Consider the following 17543-nt stretch of genomic DNA (forward strand, 5'->3'; position numbering starts at 1 on the left):
CAGCCTCCCCTGACCCAACCGGTAGTGGAGCAGCTGGAGGCAATGAAACTGCAATTAATCCAGAATGTGGCAGCTAGACTGGTGACTGGGAGCAGCCGCCGAGACCATATAACACCGCTCTTGAAAGACCTACATTGGCTCCCACTTTGAGCACAGTTCAAAGTGCTGGTGCTGACCTTGAAAGCCCTAAATGGCCTCGGCCCAGTAGACCTGAAGGAGTGTCTTCACCCTCATTGTCCAACCTGGACACTGAGGTCCAGCGCCAAGGGCCTTCTGGTGGTTCCCTCACTACGAGAAGCCCAGTTACAGGGAACCAGGCAGAGGGCCTTCTCGGTGCTGGCGCCTGCCCTGTGGAACACCCTCCTACCATATGTCAAAGAGATAAACTACAGTGGTACCTTGGGTTACATACACTTCAGGTTACATACGCTTCAGGTTACAGACCCCGCTAACCCAGAAATAGTACCTCAGGTTAAGAACTTTGCTTCAGGATGAGAACAGAAATGTGCTCTGGCGGCACAGCGGCAGCGGGAGGCCCCATTAGCTAAAGTGGTGCTTCAGGTTAAGAACAGTTTCAGGTTAAGAGCGGCCCTCTGGAACGAATTAAGTACTTAACCCGAGGTACCACTGTACCAGACTTTTAGAAGGCAAATGAAGACAGCCCTGTTTAGGGAAGCTTTTAATGTTTGTTGCATTACTGTATTTTAATATTTTGTTGATAGCTGCCCAGAGTGGCTGCGGGAGCCCAACCAGATGGGCGGGGTATAAATAATAATAATAATAAATTATTATTATTATTATTATTATTATTATTATTATTATTATTATTATATTTTCTAAGGTGGGGTGAGCAATTTGAGTTGGGGTCAGGAAGGTTGCAGGAGGAGGGATCTGTGAGCCCACGTGTTGCCAAGCAGACTTCTCAGAATAGTACCAAACTGAGGGTTAAGTCTTGAGATGGGGAATACATGAATCATGATTTCTCGGTTCCATTCAGAGACCATATTCTTAGTCTTCAGAGTGATACTTCACACTGTTTTTGAACGATCCTTCTTAACAGCATTCAACCTTGAGCCAGGCGAATGCAATGTGTTGAATTTTTGTGTGTGTTTCTGATCTTGGAGAAAAGACATTTAAATGGAAATGAAATATCTGGTGCCCTTCCGTTTATAGTCTCCCTCTTCGTTGGGAGTCTGGCTATGGCTCATTTCAAAAGTGTCCTAGTTTTGAGCGTGCCGTTCGAAAGAGCATCCTCACGTCTGGCCATTTTTGGGTCCTTTTATTTGGGAGAAGGTGGCCCTTTTTGTATCACAAACCTGGATTTCTCAGCTCCCCGCAGAGGTTTCTGTGTCCTGTATTTAACATCATTTTGCCCTATGTGTTCTGGGTCCGTTTTGATTTGCTCAGCTCGGGGGCGAAAGAGACTCAGGCCCCTTGCCTTACATAGAAAGGCAAAATGCCTTTTTTATGTGAAGTTCTGTCTTAACTTGCAGTTCTCACTGTACAGTGGTACCTCGGGTTAAGTACTTAATTTGTTCCGGAGGTCTGTTCTTAACCTGAAACTGTTCTTAACCTGAAGCACCACTTTAGCTAATGGGGCCTCCTGCGGCTGCCACGCCGCCGGAGCCCGATTTCTGTTCTCATCCTGAAGCAAAGTTCTTAACCCAAAGTACTATTTCTGGGTTAGCAGAGTCTGTAACCTGAAGCGTATTTAACCTGAAGCGTATGTAACCCGAGGTACCACTGTACGTGTGTGTCAGCAAGAGAGAGGGAAAGAATGTTCATCGTTTCCCCATGGGACGCAGTTTTTGTTGTTGCCTGATTCTGATCTACTGTCTTTACAAACAATAAATTCAAACTGCTTTTCAGTAATGGATTATATAATTACTTGTTGCTAAGTGAGCGAGAGGAAGTGAAAGTGGGAAAGGAGGGGAAACGAGAGCTGCTTCCCTTTGCATCTTATTTTATACCTGGCAGTTAAGAAGAGCCCATCTCTTTAAAAATGGCTTTGTTTCCATTCCTAAGGTGAGTCAGAGAGACCATCCCCTTCTGCTTTAGGGAAAGGGCCACATACAGACAGAATTCAGTTTGGAGGCTACAGATTTCCGCAATAATTCAAATGGAAGTTTGGGATTTATGAGGCATCCCTTTTCCCTGAAGGCTTTCCTCACTCCCCGTGGAATAGTGAAATGCATGCGATATTATTTTAGCCCATTTTCACGCAGTGGGGCCTGCAACAGTATCCCGGTTTTCTTAGCTGAAACGTAACTTCTTGCCGGTGTTCTTTGGTTTCAGAAAGCAGAAGACAGTACAGAAGGCATGGGATCTGGACTTGGTCCTGATGGAGAGGTAAGGAGTCCAGAAGGCGTTTCAATATATCGCCCTCCGTTCATGATAAGCAAAATGCCGCAGTTGCTTGCCCAATGTGCCAAGGGACTGCAGAGAGCAGGGCCAAGACACAGAGGCGGGGTTCTTTCACTTAGTATGGTTTGCCCATGAAAACCACGTCAGTCTGACCTATAACAACATTGCAAATAAACAAGGATTTTAGGCTTTTAAACAAGAGCAGCAAGGTGACTTTTACAGGTTATTTATTATTACTTTTATTACTAGTATTATTAATTAATTAAAATTTGTATACCGTCCTATACCAGCAGGTCTTAGGGTGGTTCGCAGGATAAAACCACAATATAAAACACAAAATGCATAATAAAAACAAAAGTGTGAGCCCCTCAACCCCACCCACCCCCCATTTTAAAGGGGCATTGGATGTCAGTCAGCCCAAGGCCTGGTTAAAGAGGAACGTTTTCGCCTGGCGCCTGAAGGTGTACAATGAAGGTACCCGCCGGACCTCCCTGGGGAGAGCAATTTCACAAGTGGGGGGCCACTACAGAAAAGGCCCTGTTGTGTTGCCACTTTCCAGACCTCTTGTGGCTTGGATTCCAATTTGCCATTTGATCAAAAGGAAACTCCTGCTGACAGAAATGGGTGGGTGTGATTCTTACGCTGTTCCAAAAGATCTCCCCATACTTTTATTTGGGGGGGGTGCTGGGGGGGGCGCAAACCACTGTCTCCCTATCATCTGCAAGGATGCTCTGCAATCAGAGTTCTGTTCTCAGGATCTATTTATGTTTTTAAATCAGCTTTGCCCACAAAAGTTACTCACACAGACATTATTATTTTTAATTTAAAAAAACTCGCTTTTGAGGGTTTGTTAAGCGAGGAGGAAATTCAGAGTGTGGCTTTCCTCGCCTGCCAGCCGGCTCACTCACCAGCGTGCCAGGCTATTCATTTGCCTGTGTGCCATTTAAATTGTATCCCTCCAGCACCACTGGTCCCGTGGAAAATGGCTTGAACATAAAGGATTAGAACATAAATGATGCAGAGGCTGGTGATGAATTAAAACTATCTCCTGCTGCGTGAAATATCTCCATAATTTGCCACAGCAACACATTGATTGTAAATGACTGGTTTCCATGTCAGACTACCATCTCACATAGAACTAGTAAGAAATAAAATATTTCACATTGCTTTTTTGGAATTAAGTAATTTGAAGGCGCCCATTCTATAGCTGGGAAACATGTTTCATATTAACTTCCATGTGGTTGGCATTGCTTAAACAATGCACTCTAGAGTCAGTTGTACGATATTTTTGTTTTGTTATGGGAATTTATTTTAGCTTATACCCCCTTAAGTACCCTAGCTAATCAAGCAAACAGGCATCAGTGGTTTTAAAGTTCGCTGTGTTTTCTGGCATGCAGAAAGATGTGTAGCAAATTGGTTTAATGGAAGACACTGCCCAACACTTCTAATTGAAGTTTTTAATGAGTGCCCTTGCCGTTAATGAGCTATCTCACTAATGAGCATGCTGCAGTGCCCTATAAATGACTTCCGGAAGCTTCCGTCTGCGTGTCTGTTAGTATCTTTTACTGGAGACGTGACAGATATTATTATTTTTTGTTAGTGTAAAAGAAATAGGGGAGGCATAAGGCATGAGATTTCTAATCTAAAACCTCGTATCCTATCATTAAGAAAGAATAATACTGACAGTGCAATCATATATTATCTACTCGGAGGAAGTCCCACTGATCTGTAAGATTGCAGCCTTAAAATCCATCATATTTATAATAATTTTCTTTATAAATAGTAAGAAGGGAGCAGAAATTAAAATGATCCGTTTGGAGAAGCTGATGAATTCTTGTGGCTTCACACCATATTTCCTCTAATGCCTTTAATGGTGCTTATATTCATAATCTGCATGTGAATAGTTTGGTTTGATGCTAACTCTCAAGCATATTTGAAGTTAAGTAATAATTTGCGCTGAGAGTAAACTTTGTAGGTGGTTTTTGGGTGGGTAAAATAAATCTCTTTCTGTGTTCTTGTTTGCACATCACATTAAACCATACCTCGTTTCAAACAAACCAAGAGGAGCGTGTTGTGGGGAACACAGCTCAGACACAGTTTTCGTGGCAGTCCTCTCCTCCCAGCCGCTGTGCTGCAGATGTAACAAGCCAGAGGCTTGTAGTTTGTTTCCTCCCAATAAGCCATAAGTTGCAACCAAGGTTTATTCCGATCACACTTTGGAGGAAACAAAACGAGCAAGATACTAGCTTGTTTTATTTGTGCTGTGGCAGAAGTGGATGAAGATCGTTGCTATATTTTTTGAGCAACATGCTCCAGTACACTGTTCATACTAAACAGTTTAAAAAACTGAATTAATGTGGCTTAGCATTGCAGAACAATGCGCTCTGTGGCTGCCTATTTGCTCTCAGCTTCAGTCTTGTCGTGACCCAAATTGTGGGAGTTGGGTGGAAGAGCCAGGCTTTGGGTAGGGAGAACTGCGCCCAAAGTCTCTTCCAACTACAGTTGTAACTTGGAAGTCGAGCGGAATCCGTTCTGGAAGTCCGTTTGACTTCCAAAACGTTCGGAAACGAAAGCATGCCTTCTGATTGGCTGCAGGAAGCTTCTGCAGCCAATCAGAAGCCCCGTCGGGCATTTGGCTTCCAAAAATAGTTCGCAAACCGGAACACTAACTTCCGGGTTTGTGGCATTCGGGAGCCACAACGTCCGAGAACTAAGCTGTTTGAAGACCAAGGTACGACTGTATATGACTCTGATGGGACAAGGGCCGGATTTAGGTTTGATGAGGCCCTCAGCTCCTGAAGGTAACAGGGCCCTTTCTATGTTCAGCTGTCCTTTGTCAACAACAAATGGTCACTGATTTTTGTGTTGAATATATGTTATAATGGTAATTTATGGACCTCATGGGTATCTCAAGCCATTTGCCCATGTTGCCATGCAACAAGTCCATGCAAAATGTAGGCATCCTATATATAGAAAGGAGCAAACCAGGGATATTTGAGGGAGCAGGCTAGCAGGCGGGGCCCATGACTTACATCATAGGAGCCTACACAACACAAAACACAGTTGCTGTATGTAGGTTTCATTTGTTTTTATTCTTATATTTTGGAAATGTACATCCAGTCTTTTTTTCCTTTAATTTTTTTTGGGGGGCCCCCAAGAGAGTTTGGCCCTAAGCTAGAGCTTGTTTAGCTTATACGTAAACCCGACTCTGGGGTTGCGGCGCTCATCTCGCTTTATTGGCCGAGGGAGCTGGCGTACAACGTCCGGGTCAGGTGGCCAGCATGACTAAGCCGCTTCTGGCGAACCAGAGCAGCATACAGAAACGCCGTTTACCTTCCCGCCAGAGCAGTACCTATTTATCTACTTACACTTCGAACTGCTAGGTTGGCAGGAGCAGGGACCGAGCAACGGGAGCTCACTCCATCGCGGGGATTTGAACCGCCGACCTTCTGATCGGCAAGTCCTAGGCTCTGTGGTTTAACTGACAGCACCACCCGGTCAGGGGTCCCTTTACCTTTTTAAATCCGGCACCGGATTGGAGCACCTAGTTGGCATGGATTTCTGTGCAAGTGACAGCCACGTAGCTTGCAACTTTGGACTTGGCATGACTAAGTTTGCCGTTCCTCTCGCAAAGAGAGAAGCTTCCTTCCCTGCCTTAAACTTGACGTTTGTCCTTCAATTCCAGCCCATTGATGAGAGCAGTCAGATGAGTGATCTCCCAGTCAAGGTAACTCACACTGAAACAGGCAAAGTTCTCCTTGGACCCGAGGCTCCTAAAGCAAGTCAGTTGGATGCTTGGTTAGAAATGAACCCTGGGTAAGTAATTCTGCGTACCCCCAAAACCCACCTTGCCTTGCCTTTAATTGTACCGCATTGCACTGCACTGCATAACCTTGATTGATTTTGTGCTGCCTTTCTGGGCAAAAACTTGCCCGGAAGCGGCTTGCATCAAAATCATAGTATATCCTCTGCCTTTGAAATATTTTCAGATCTGTATTCTGTAAAGCTTTCTGATACACACATTTATTATTTACTCCTCTGCCTGTTTCTTCCCCGCAGGTATGAAGTTGCACCCAGGTCAGACAGCGAAGAAAGTGGTTCTGAGTTTGAGGAAGATGTAAGTGACTGCTTCCTCTTGATTCATGCATTTATCCAAAATATTATTTAATGCAAGGGTGCCCAAACTTTTTTCAAAGAGGGCCAGATTTGATGAAGTGAACATGCGTGAGGGCAGACCAAACCTTTATTTAGGATTGAAGATGTTGAGCTTTTTTTACAATTCTACCCCAAAGTTGTTCAGCTTTTTCTAGGATTTTACCCCAGGACATATACTGCCACGGGGGACAGATTAAATTGACCGGTGGGCCGGATTAGGCCCCCGGAACAGACTTTGGACATGCCTGATTCAATGTAATTTCCATTTTAGGGACCAGAGAGTCAGATTAAGCATATAGGAAGCTCACTCTGACCATTAAAATACAGTATTTTTGGCTTTATAACGTGCACTAGACCACAAGACGCACCTAGTTTTTGGAGGAGGAAAACAAGAAAAAAAATATTCTGAATCTCAGAAGCCACAACAGCAAGAGGGATCGCTGCGCAGTGAAAGCAGCAATCCCTCTTGCTGTTCTGGCTTCTGGGATAGCTGCGCAGCCTGCATTCGCTCCATAAGACGCACACACATTTCCCCTTACTTTTTAGGAGGGAAAAGTGAGTCTTATAGAGCAAAAAATACGGTAATTATTGCTATAAGACTGCCAGATAAATAAGGGGAAAGTAACCTCCTTAGAATAGATTTCAGTGTTTTTTTAGACCCTCCTCTCGCGCCTTGCACTGTTAACTGGTAATGAGCTATTTGTGTGGCTTTTCTTGTCTAAACAAGAAGCTTCAATATGATGGGAGGGAAATTGCAATGCTATAATCCAATTAATTAACAAAGAAGATAGATTAGATGACATGCGTCTTTAGGCCATGAAGGAATGCAGATTTCGTTTTGATTTCCAGTGACCGTGAATCGCTATAAACAGTGGGCTTTGTTTTTCGTGAGATTGCTCTCCAAGAAAGCAGATACAGGTTGTTAGTCCTTGGCATAGTTAAAGTATCCTGTCTGCTTGCATCAACGTTACCTGCATACAAGACAACTTAAATTTCTCTGGAAAGTGTTATCTTTTTAATCAATCCCTCATTAAAATACAGTAACGCACCAGAGAGTGGGGAGAGAGAAATCTGAAATGCAGCTGTTGGTATATTTTGCCACTTTAGCAATCAAGCGGGGATTCAGTAATATGCAAAATGGTGTTTAAAAGCATTGTAAGTAGAGCCTTGGAAAATGTGCGCCGTTGAAGAACAGCAGGAAAAACTGAATATGCTTTGATTTCTCTCTAGCCTTTAGAATGCGGCACTTTTGGATAAGAAAAAGTAAAAGGGAGTCTCTTAAATAAATAGAGCCTGTTCTCCCAAGGTTGCCTCTTCCTTCTTTGGCTTGGCACCCAGAGCTCACCTAAGGGGCCCCCACCTGGTTCCTGCTGATTCCGGGAGCAGAGGTCCAGCCACCCAGCTTTGGAAATACAGTGGTCCCTTGGTTGTCAAACTGAGTCCGTTCCAGAAGTCCATTCCAAAAGCAAAGCGTTCCAAAACCAAGGCGCACATTCCCATAGAAAGTAATGCAAAGTGGATTAATCTGTTCCAGACTTTTAAAAATGACCCCTAAAACAGCAATTAAACATGATTTTTTTCCCCTATCTAATGAGACCATTGATCCATAAAACGAAAGCAGTAATCAAGGTAAGGTAAAGGGACCCCTGACCATTAGGTCCAGTCATGGCCGACTCTGGGGTTGCGGCGCTCAGCTCGCTTTATTGGCTGAGGGAGCCGGTGTACAGCTTCCGGGTCATGTGGCCAGCAGGACTAAGCTGCTTCTGGCGAACCAGAGCAGCACACGGAAACACCATTTACCTTTCCACTGGAGTGGTACCTATTTATCTACTTGCACTTTGACGTGCTTTCGAACTGCTAGGTTGGCAGGAGCAGGGACCGAACAACGGGAGCTCACCCCATTGCGGGGATTTGAACCGCCGACCTTATGATCGGCAAGCCCTAGGCTCTGTGGTTTAGCCCACAGCGCCACCCGCGTCCCTAATAATTAAGGTACTGTACTACCTGTAATTAAGCCGCCCAGAGTGGCTGGGGAAACCCAGCCAGATGGGCGGGGTACAAATAATAAATTATTATTATTATTATTATTATTATTACTATAAAATAAATAGGGCAGTATTGTAGATGATAAAAATAAAAATTACTATTTTTTTCTTGCCTGCCCTGATGATAGTCATTGTTTGGATTGTTGGGGGCTTTTATCCATTTCCTCAGTCACATAGTCGGTCAATCAGTAGCTGAACTGGGTTCCTCACAGACACAAAAGCCAATGAACCGAAAAAGCCTCAAAAACAAAAATGCAAAATAAATAGCAAAAACTAAAGCGCCAAACTTAATCCGTTCCAGAAGTCCGTTTGACTTCCGAAATGTTCAAAAACTGAGGCGCAGCTTCTGATTGGTGCAGGCACCCCAGAACAATTACCAACAGGCTCATAGGACATTTGGCTTCCTAAAAACGTTTGAAAACCGGAACACTTACTTATGGGTTTTTGGCGTTTGGGAATCAAGGTACCACTTTATTTGCATCAGGATGCTCTGAGGCAGCCTTTTGCCTTGGCCACATAACTGCTTATGGTAAAAACTGAGCCATGATAACCATTGTGCAGCTTAATTGCTTACCTATGAAATCCTTGAACACCCAGGGAAGGAACAGTAAAAAGGCAGAAATCAGATGAACAGTCCTTAGCATCTGAATACACTAAGAGGTGCCTTTTTTAAAAACAGTGGAAAACGTTGCCTTCTGGAACAAAGTATTCTGAATAATTTCTGATTTTGAAAATACTAAGCAGCGGTTCATATAAGAAGGCCCAGCGACGTTTAAAGCTTCACTTCTTCTTCTTAAATGATGGCCATCCTGCTATCACAGAACTCTAAATTTCATGTGACGCACCATGAGGTGGAACTCTGAAACGGAGTTTGGGTATTGTAAAGGCAGGAAGAGTGGGGTGGGGTGGGAGCAATGAAGACTGTAAATCTGGAAATACTTTACAAAATTGTAAAGCAAAATATCTATCAAAACCACGCTAAAACCTTATTCCTGTGACGGTGGGTAAACGTTAGCTGGGCTTTCTGTTGGGAAGGAGCCTTTGCGTTCAGTAAAACAAAAACCAAGAGATGTGAAAATGGGGGAACTTTGCACTTAGAAGGTTCCGAGTGGCGGCAGGGTTTTTGCGCAAGTTTGACAGCTGGGCTGCCTGTTTTCTGCAGGAAGATGATGAGGATTCAAGTAGGCAAGAAACAGACGAAAAGAGGCACCTGGATCCAAACAGCGAAGACGTTCCAGAAAGAGACGCTAAGAAGATAATTGAGTGAGTCATTTGGGAAGCAAACCCTTTTGGGCACGGCTAGTTCTTCTTTCTTTCTTTTAAAATAATTTTTATTGATTTTTTAATAATTTTATGTTCTACACAATCATCACTATCGCAAAAAAAAATGTATAAATCCCAACTCCCTCCCCTGATTTCCCTCAACTTCCCCTTCTGGTTCTTTAAATATTTGTTTCTCCTGCCTGTTTTATTCTACCTTACCTTTGCAATCTTTTACCTAAATGTCATTGCATTCATTTTCCAGTTAGCTTTGCTGCAGTGGCGAAGCTCACTGGAAAATGAAGAGGCAAGGACAATAGAGACCTTAAAAAGGATGGGGGAACCGTTTATGCTGTATTTACAGAAGTATTGTAAAGGAGTAGACTCACTAGGAGGGTTTTGTAAGCACTTCCAATTAAGAAAATGAACATGAAAGATGACAACAACTGGGAAAATAATAAAATGCAAGATATGATTTGGGGGAAATGGTACAAAAAATGATAAGAGCGCAATAATATTTGGGCATGGCTAGTTCTGTGTCCTTGTGCAAGAGCTAAAAAATCATGAAGGAATTGTGCAGCGTAAATAAAGTTCTTCCCTTTGCAGGACGGCCAAACAAGATGTGGACGATGAGTATAGCATGCACGAATACAGCGCAGGAGAGTCTCAGTCGTACTACACTGTGGCGCACGCGATAGCCGAGAGGGTGGAGAAGCAGTCTTCCCTCCTGATTAATGGCACATTGAAACATTACCAGGTATGCACCCCTGGGGGAGATGATGATGATGATAAATTATTATTATTTATACTCCTCCCATCTGGCTGGGTTTCCCCAGCCACTCTGGACGGCTTCCAACAAAATATTAAAAACACGATAAAGCATTAAAAACTTCCCTAAACAGGGCTGCCTTCAGATGTCTTCTAGAAGTCAGGTAGTTGTTTATTTCCTTGACATCTGATGGAAGGGCGTTCCACAGGGCAGATTCCACCACCGAGAAGGTCCTCTGCCTGGTTCCCTGTAACTTGGCTTCGCGCAGTGAGGGAATCACCAGAAGGCCATCGGAGCTGGACCTCAGTGTCTGGGCAAAACGATGGGAGTGGAGACAGCTCCTTCAGGTATAATGGGCCGAGGCCATTTAGGGCTTTAAAGGTCAGCACCAACACTTTGAATTATGCTTGGAAACGTCCTGGGAGCCAATGTAGGTCTTTCAAGACCGGTGTTATGTGGTCCCGGCGGCCACTCCCCAGCCACTCTGTGCAACAAAAGAAAACAGAATACGATCTTAAAAAGATCCCTGTACAGAACTACCTTCAAATGTCTTTTATAAGTCTATTTCCTTGACATCTGATTGGAGGGTCTTCTACAGGGTGTGCACGACTACCCTGCATGAATACTCCTTCCTTTTTCAGCATTAACTGTGGTTTTAATATTGCATCAGCACTCCTATGAATCATGGCTAATGCTAATCGGTTTCCCTCTTAACCATGGTTTTAGGCCCTCTTCACTTCCGGTTTCGAACTTGGTTCACATAGGCACCCTGGTTAGCACAACCCATGGTTAACAATCTAACCATGCTAACCTTCAAACCATGGTTTTGTGGGCAACATTAGCTACAGCTGGCCAATCGGACACCACAGAAGACTGTGGTTGCATCAGCCTGGCAGTGGAGGACAGTGTGTGCAAGTTTCCAGTCCTACAAACCATGGTTTGAAGTATCATTTGAATTGAGTCTAAAACATGGGAAGGAGCACATGTGTCCAAGACTGGCTTCCACTTTGCAAACCATGGCTACATCTTCACTGGACTTTACTTTTTTAATCTCCTCAGTTTCTCCTAAAGGTAAAGGTAAAGGGACCCCTGACCATTAGGTCCAGTTGTGGCCGACTCTGGGGTTGCGGCGCTCATCTCGCTTTAATGGCCGAGGGAGCCGGCGTACAGCTTCTGGGTCTTGTGGCCAGCATGACTAAGCCGCTTTTGGCGAGCCAGAACAGCACACGGAAACACCATTTACCTTCCCGCTGGAGCGGTACCTATTTATCTACTTGCACTTTGACGTGCTTTTGAACTGCTAGGTTGGCAGGAGCAGGGACCGAGCAACAGGAGCTCACCCCGTCGCGGGGATTCGAACCTCCGACCTTCTGATGGGCAAGTCCTAGGCTCTGTGGTTTAACCCACAGCGCCACCTGCCTCCCTTGATTAAACTCCTGATTAAAACTTAGCAGCTTTAGGAGGTGGGTTTTTTTCATCATAATGCGCCAATATTGAATTGATTCTGCACTCTTTATAATTTATTCCAAAAGAAGAGTCAGGGTTGCTGGTTGCCACCTGCAAGTTGGAGAACAGAGATTGTTCTAAAAGTAAATCAAGAATGTGTGACCCTGGAAATAGACATTCAAGACACATGGGGACAGTTAAGAGCCTGCAGTGTGTTGCAGTGCGAGCAGCATTCATCTCTAGCCCTGTGCCCAAAGCGCCCGTCAATAAAGGCTGTGGCGTACAGAGCTGCAGGGCATCATGCTCAGGTTGTAATATCTGCGGTTTATTTTCCGTGAAAGCCGAGGCACGAGATCAAAACTTTGCTGTGTGCAGACTCCGGTTAATTGAGCCGATTCTCCTGCATTTCAGATCCAGGGCCTAGAATGGATGGTTTCTCTGTACAATAACAACCTGAATGGGATTTTGGCTGACGAAATGGGCCTTGGGAAGACCATACAGACCATTGCCCTCATCACTTACCTGATGGACCACAAACGGCTCAATGGCCCCTATCTCATCATCGTTCCCCTCTCGTAAGTAGATGAACTCCTCCTAATGATATTTTTCTACGCCGTGCAGATTGGCTCATTAACAACATGGACTATATATATATATATATATATATATATGCACGCGCTTAGCAGTTAAGACTAGGCATGCAGGAGGCTGTGCTGAGGGGGGTCTCTGGGCTCCCTCTCTGATTGTCTTCCCTTCTTCTCAGATGTCATTGGGGACCAGATGGCTGATAAAAAGCATTTAGCATTATTGTGCTTTTTAGTCATTACAGCTTCTCCCTCCTGTGAGTCACAAGGGGGGGAGCGAGAGAAATGCATGTGTTTCCTATTTTATGCGACATCCTTTTCCCTTCGTTTTTAAAGAATTTTATCACAGCTGCTAGATCTTTAAAGGGGGTGCTCTCAACTGGCACCCTTTGCGGCATTGCAGCACCCTTGGTTCATATTACAGGGGTACCTCGGGTTAAGTACTTAATTTGTTCCGGAGGTTCTTAACCTTGAAACTGTTCTTAACCTGAAGCACCACTTTAGCTAATGGGGCCTCCTGCTGCTGCCGCTCTGCCGGAGCTTGATTTCAGTTCTCATCCTGAAGCAAAGTTCTTAACCTGAAGCACTATTTCTGGGTTAGCGGAGTCTGTAACCTGAAGCGTATGTAACCTGAAGCATATGTAACCTGAGGTGCCACTGTATACCCCCTGCGCTTTTTTGGAGAGAGCAAACAATTAGGCTTGGTTTGGGCAGGACACTAAGCCAAGCTTTGCTCCCAACAGCTCACCAGGAGCAAAGCAGACGCCGTTTTAGCTCCAGGGACTAGTAGGCTGAGCATTCATTCACTTTTAAACCATAGTTAAGCTTCACAGCGGTTTACAGCCCAGTCAGCAACCTCATTGCAGCAGCAGCATCTGAACTTTTGAAAAAATTCACCATTTCAGCATATTCCATCAGTTTTCCTTGCCCTTCTTCTTCATCACTTTTCCATCCTTGGGCCAGCAAAACCCTAGCCGCAGTTGTAGAGTACATGAAGAGTTTATTCATCTCTTTTGGCAAGTCTTGACCTGAGCACAGTGGTAGAATTCTCGCCTGCCACAGTCCCCTATTAACGTTTCCCCAAACTTTCACTTGCAAACTGAGAGGTTGGAAACCTGCTTGAAGGAAAACGAAACGAGCATCTGCCCAAATGTGCATTTGTCCCTTTCCGTTGTACCTTCAGATCAGTTAGCGAGGAGCAATAAACGCACCAGGAGCAATAAATAGGGACGCAGGTGGCGCTGTGGGTTAAAGCCTCAGCGCCTAGGACTTGCCGATTGAAAGGTCGGCGGTTCGAATCCCTGCGGCGGGGTGCGCTCCCGCTGCTCGGTCCCAGCGCCTGCCAACCTAGCAGTTCGAAAGCACCTCCGGGTGCAAGTAGATAAATAGGGACCGCTTACCAGCGGGAAGGTAAACGGCGTTTCCGTGTGCGGCTCTGGCTCGCCAGAGCAGCGATGTCACGCTGGCCACGTGACCCGGAAGTGTCTCCGGACAGCGCTGGCCCCTGGCCTCTTGAGTGAGATGGGCGCACAACCCCAGAGTCTGTCAAGACTGGCCCATACGGGCAGGGGTACCTTTACCTTTTACCTTTAATAAACGCACAACAGGATTTCCATTTTCAGGGCAAATCTTGTGTCTTCAGAAGAGGACTGGGAAGCAAAGACCTCTAAGTGCAAAAAAATAAATCACAGGGTTTGTAATTACAAGCCTGCTGCACTGTCTTTCTGCAAACAGGTGCAGATTCTTCAAATCCCCTCCTCTTCAGCAAAGCACTAAAATATATTCAGGCAGTACATAGGGCTCAAATTGGGCAAGTGTCTGCATGCATGTGAGAAAGGAGTCCCGAGCTGCAACCCAGGCAGCTTTTCCTCTTCTCTTGGGTGGTGTTTTTTTGTAACACTGTTTTTATTCTTTCTTATCTTTAAACTGCTGAATTGAGATATCTGTTTGTTTACATATGGCCAGCGACAATTACATATGGTAAAATTAAAAATAAATCAACAATAAAAACACTCGGGTAAACGTTTCTGAATGCATTAACAAAGTTGTGCCAAATGGTGTATGCCAAAAATTATTACACTTATTCCACATATGAAATGATGTATAGTGACATGTTTTGCTTAGATTGGGGACCAAAAGTAACAGGTATTTTGTATCCATAGCAATTAGAATTTTTAGGAATTTTTGAGGGAGGGAAGGTTAAAAAATTATGATACGTACTTCATGCACGCCAGACGGCTGTAAACTATGGCTACTGTTCTACCATATTATTCATGTAATCAATAGGGCCTTGTTTCTTTTGGCCTCTTTAAATTTCGTGTCCTTTTCCCCCAATAATGCTGTTTGCCAGATTGCATTATACCATGGGGAGGCAAACTAAAGTCTGAGGCCTGGATCCGGCCCAATCGCCTTCTCAATCCGGCCTGCGGACGGTCCGGGAATCAGCGTGTTTTTACATGAGTAGAATGTGCCCTTTTATTTAAAACGAATCTCTGGGTTCTTTGTGGGGCATAGGAATTCGTTCACCCCCCCCCCAAAAAAAATATAGTCCGGCCCCCCACAAGGTCTGAGGGACAGTGGACCGGCCCTTTGCTGAAAAAGTTTGCTGACCCTTGCATTATACCATTGGTCCACAGTTAATAATTGTAATGATTTCCATGTCCTGGCAATAGTTGTCTTTGCGGTGGTTAATAGGTTTGTTAGGAGTTACCTGTTTCCAATTTTCAGCGTATCATGACTATGTTGTCAGGAGCCGTCCTACTCTCGAGTAGGTAAGCAGGGCCCGTTCCGGGGACTACCTGCTCCTGGGAGCCTTTTCTGATATGACGAGAAAAGCTTCTGCTCTCCTTTGGTCTCGCACCTTGAAAATTAAAAACCAGACTGTAGACTTCATTATATCTTTTATTGTAAGGCTGCAGAGTTCTAAGTCAATTTATAGAACCATCGGTTTTGAGATGCTTTGTGTTCTTAATCTTTTACACAGGACTTTATCCAACTGGACTTACGAGTTTGACAAATGGGCTCCTTCTGTCGTGAAAATCTCCTACAAGGTTTGGATGTCCTTTATATGCAAATATAAAGTGGGCAGTATAAACACATAACCCCCCCCCCAACTATTTAGTTGTGTGGTTTTTCCGTGCACTGAAAACAGCTCACTGTATTTTACCGTGCATTAGACACCCCCTATTTTGGGGGACTAAATTTAAAGAAAATGAGGGGAAATGGTCCAAAGTTGTTGAGCTTTCTAAAGGCGGGAAACGCTCCCTAGAGCACCGACCGCCAACCAACTTCCCCCTACTTCCCCCTATGCTGCTGCAGGAAACACTCCCTAGAGCGCGCATCTCCCGCAGCAGCATGGGGGGGGGGAGTTGCGTGCCCCCCCAACCAGCTGGCTGGCTGTGCACAGCTCCCCCCCCCAAAAAAAGCCACTATCCGTGTATAGGACGACCCCAGTTTTTTCACATGATTTTTGAGCCCAAAAACCCCTCGTCTAATACACGGGAAAATACGGTAATCTGTACACTGGATCTAGGCTTGTTGCCATCAGCTGCCGGCCCCCTTGGGCACATGATGGCACAGGGCATGCGCAGGGAGCCGAACCGCTTCCTGGGATCCCAGAAGGTGTTCCTCATTGGCTGCTGAAGTGCCGCGGTGATGCCAGCAGGCGGGGGAGGGGCTCAGCCTCGACCCAGACCAAACTTCACCTCTCTGGGTCACGCATGCCCGGCAGAGGCCTCCCCTCCCCAGTCTGGAGCCCATTGTGCTTCTGCAAAGTCCCTCCCCATATACTCCTGCTATGGATACATTCAGTTCAGTGCCAGATTTACGTATGAACTAAACAAGCTATAGCTTGGGGCCCCATTCTCTTGGGGGCCCCAAAAAAATGTAGAGGGAAAAAACCCCTGGATACTTCTTCTTAAATGTATTCAGATCAACAATCACTTTGATAAAATACAAATTTGTTATGTGCAAATGGCTTGAGACACCTATGAGGTCCATAAATTACCATTATAGCATATATTCAACACAAATATCAGTGACCATTTGTTGTTGACCAAGGACAGCTGGACATAGAAAGGGCCCCATTACCCACAGGAGCTTAGGACCTCATCAAACCTCAATCTGGCCCTGGTTCAGTTGCTGGTTAAAAGGGTCCGAAAATTATTTTGGGCTCTGTTTAGTGGGCCTCCTTGTGTTGAGGTTTTGCCTTCCTCGTGGCATCAAGTCTTGGCTCAGTTCTTATTGTCATCATAACTTTGGGCAAAGGTCAGCATCAATAACCGTCTGTAGAGTTTTGGGTGGGGCTGCCACCCAAAGGCCGTGGCCCCTGCTTGGGGGGTGGGGGTGCTGAGTCCTACCATCATCCCCCCCCCCCCCAGGGCTGGGCCTTCTTAAAGGGAGGGGCTACCCTGGCGTGGACCCCTGACGCTTTGTGAAGCCCTTGCAGCTCACCCGGCTGCAGGATGGCAGTGGGAGAATAAGCCTGCCTGGGGACGTGATCCTTGCCCCGTGTCGCGCAATCTCCGCTCATGGCCATGAACAAGAGACAATGAAGTTGTTCCCAATCTATCTCTGGTATGCTGTTGGCTCCTGGACACTCCCCTCATACTCATTCAGTGCAATTTATAACAAGTCACAGTTACTTTTGGATATTGAAATGCAGCAGGAAATCGTTAATGATCGTAAGCGTTCTGGCTGGAGCAAGACAGACGGTAAATGCTGTACAGTTGTACATTCTGAAATATTTGTTGTAAATCATAGAATTGTAGAGTTGAGGGACCCTGAGGATCATCTACCCCAGCCCCACCCCCCAGCAAAGGAATCTGCAGCTGCCCCATATGGCAATCGAACCTGCAGCCTTGACCGTGTCAGCACCACGCTCTAACCAACTGAGCTATCCAGGAGTATAATACAGTAGAA

At 45.2% G+C, this 17543-nt stretch overlaps 1 protein-coding gene across 17 annotated transcripts in view; it reads left to right on the top strand.

Annotated features, from left to right (window-relative positions):
- Positions 1-17543, top strand: part of SMARCA2 (SWI/SNF related BAF chromatin remodeling complex subunit ATPase 2) — a 127601-nt gene that overhangs the window by 43468 nt on the left and 66590 nt on the right. For 11 of the 17 annotated variants that reach the window (XM_083718288.1, XM_083718289.1, XM_083718290.1 and 8 more), the window contains 7 exons: positions 2296-2349; positions 6050-6180; positions 6424-6481; positions 9727-9827; positions 10431-10581; positions 12451-12614; positions 15607-15673. In XM_083718288.1, the coding sequence (XP_083574414.1) occupies positions 2296-2349; positions 6050-6180; positions 6424-6481; positions 9727-9827; positions 10431-10581; positions 12451-12614; positions 15607-15673 (726 nt within the window). The remainder of the gene's footprint in view (positions 1-2295; positions 2350-6049; positions 6181-6423; positions 6482-9726; positions 9828-10430; positions 10582-12450; positions 12615-15606; positions 15674-17543) is intronic. The other 6 variants (XM_083718299.1, XM_083718306.1, XM_083718300.1 and 3 more) reach the window with 1 other exon arrangement.

Source organism: Podarcis gaigeae (assembly GCF_964106915.1).
Source record: "Podarcis gaigeae genome assembly, chromosome: 17".
NCBI classification, from domain to species: domain Eukaryota; kingdom Metazoa; phylum Chordata; class Lepidosauria; order Squamata; family Lacertidae; genus Podarcis; species Podarcis gaigeae.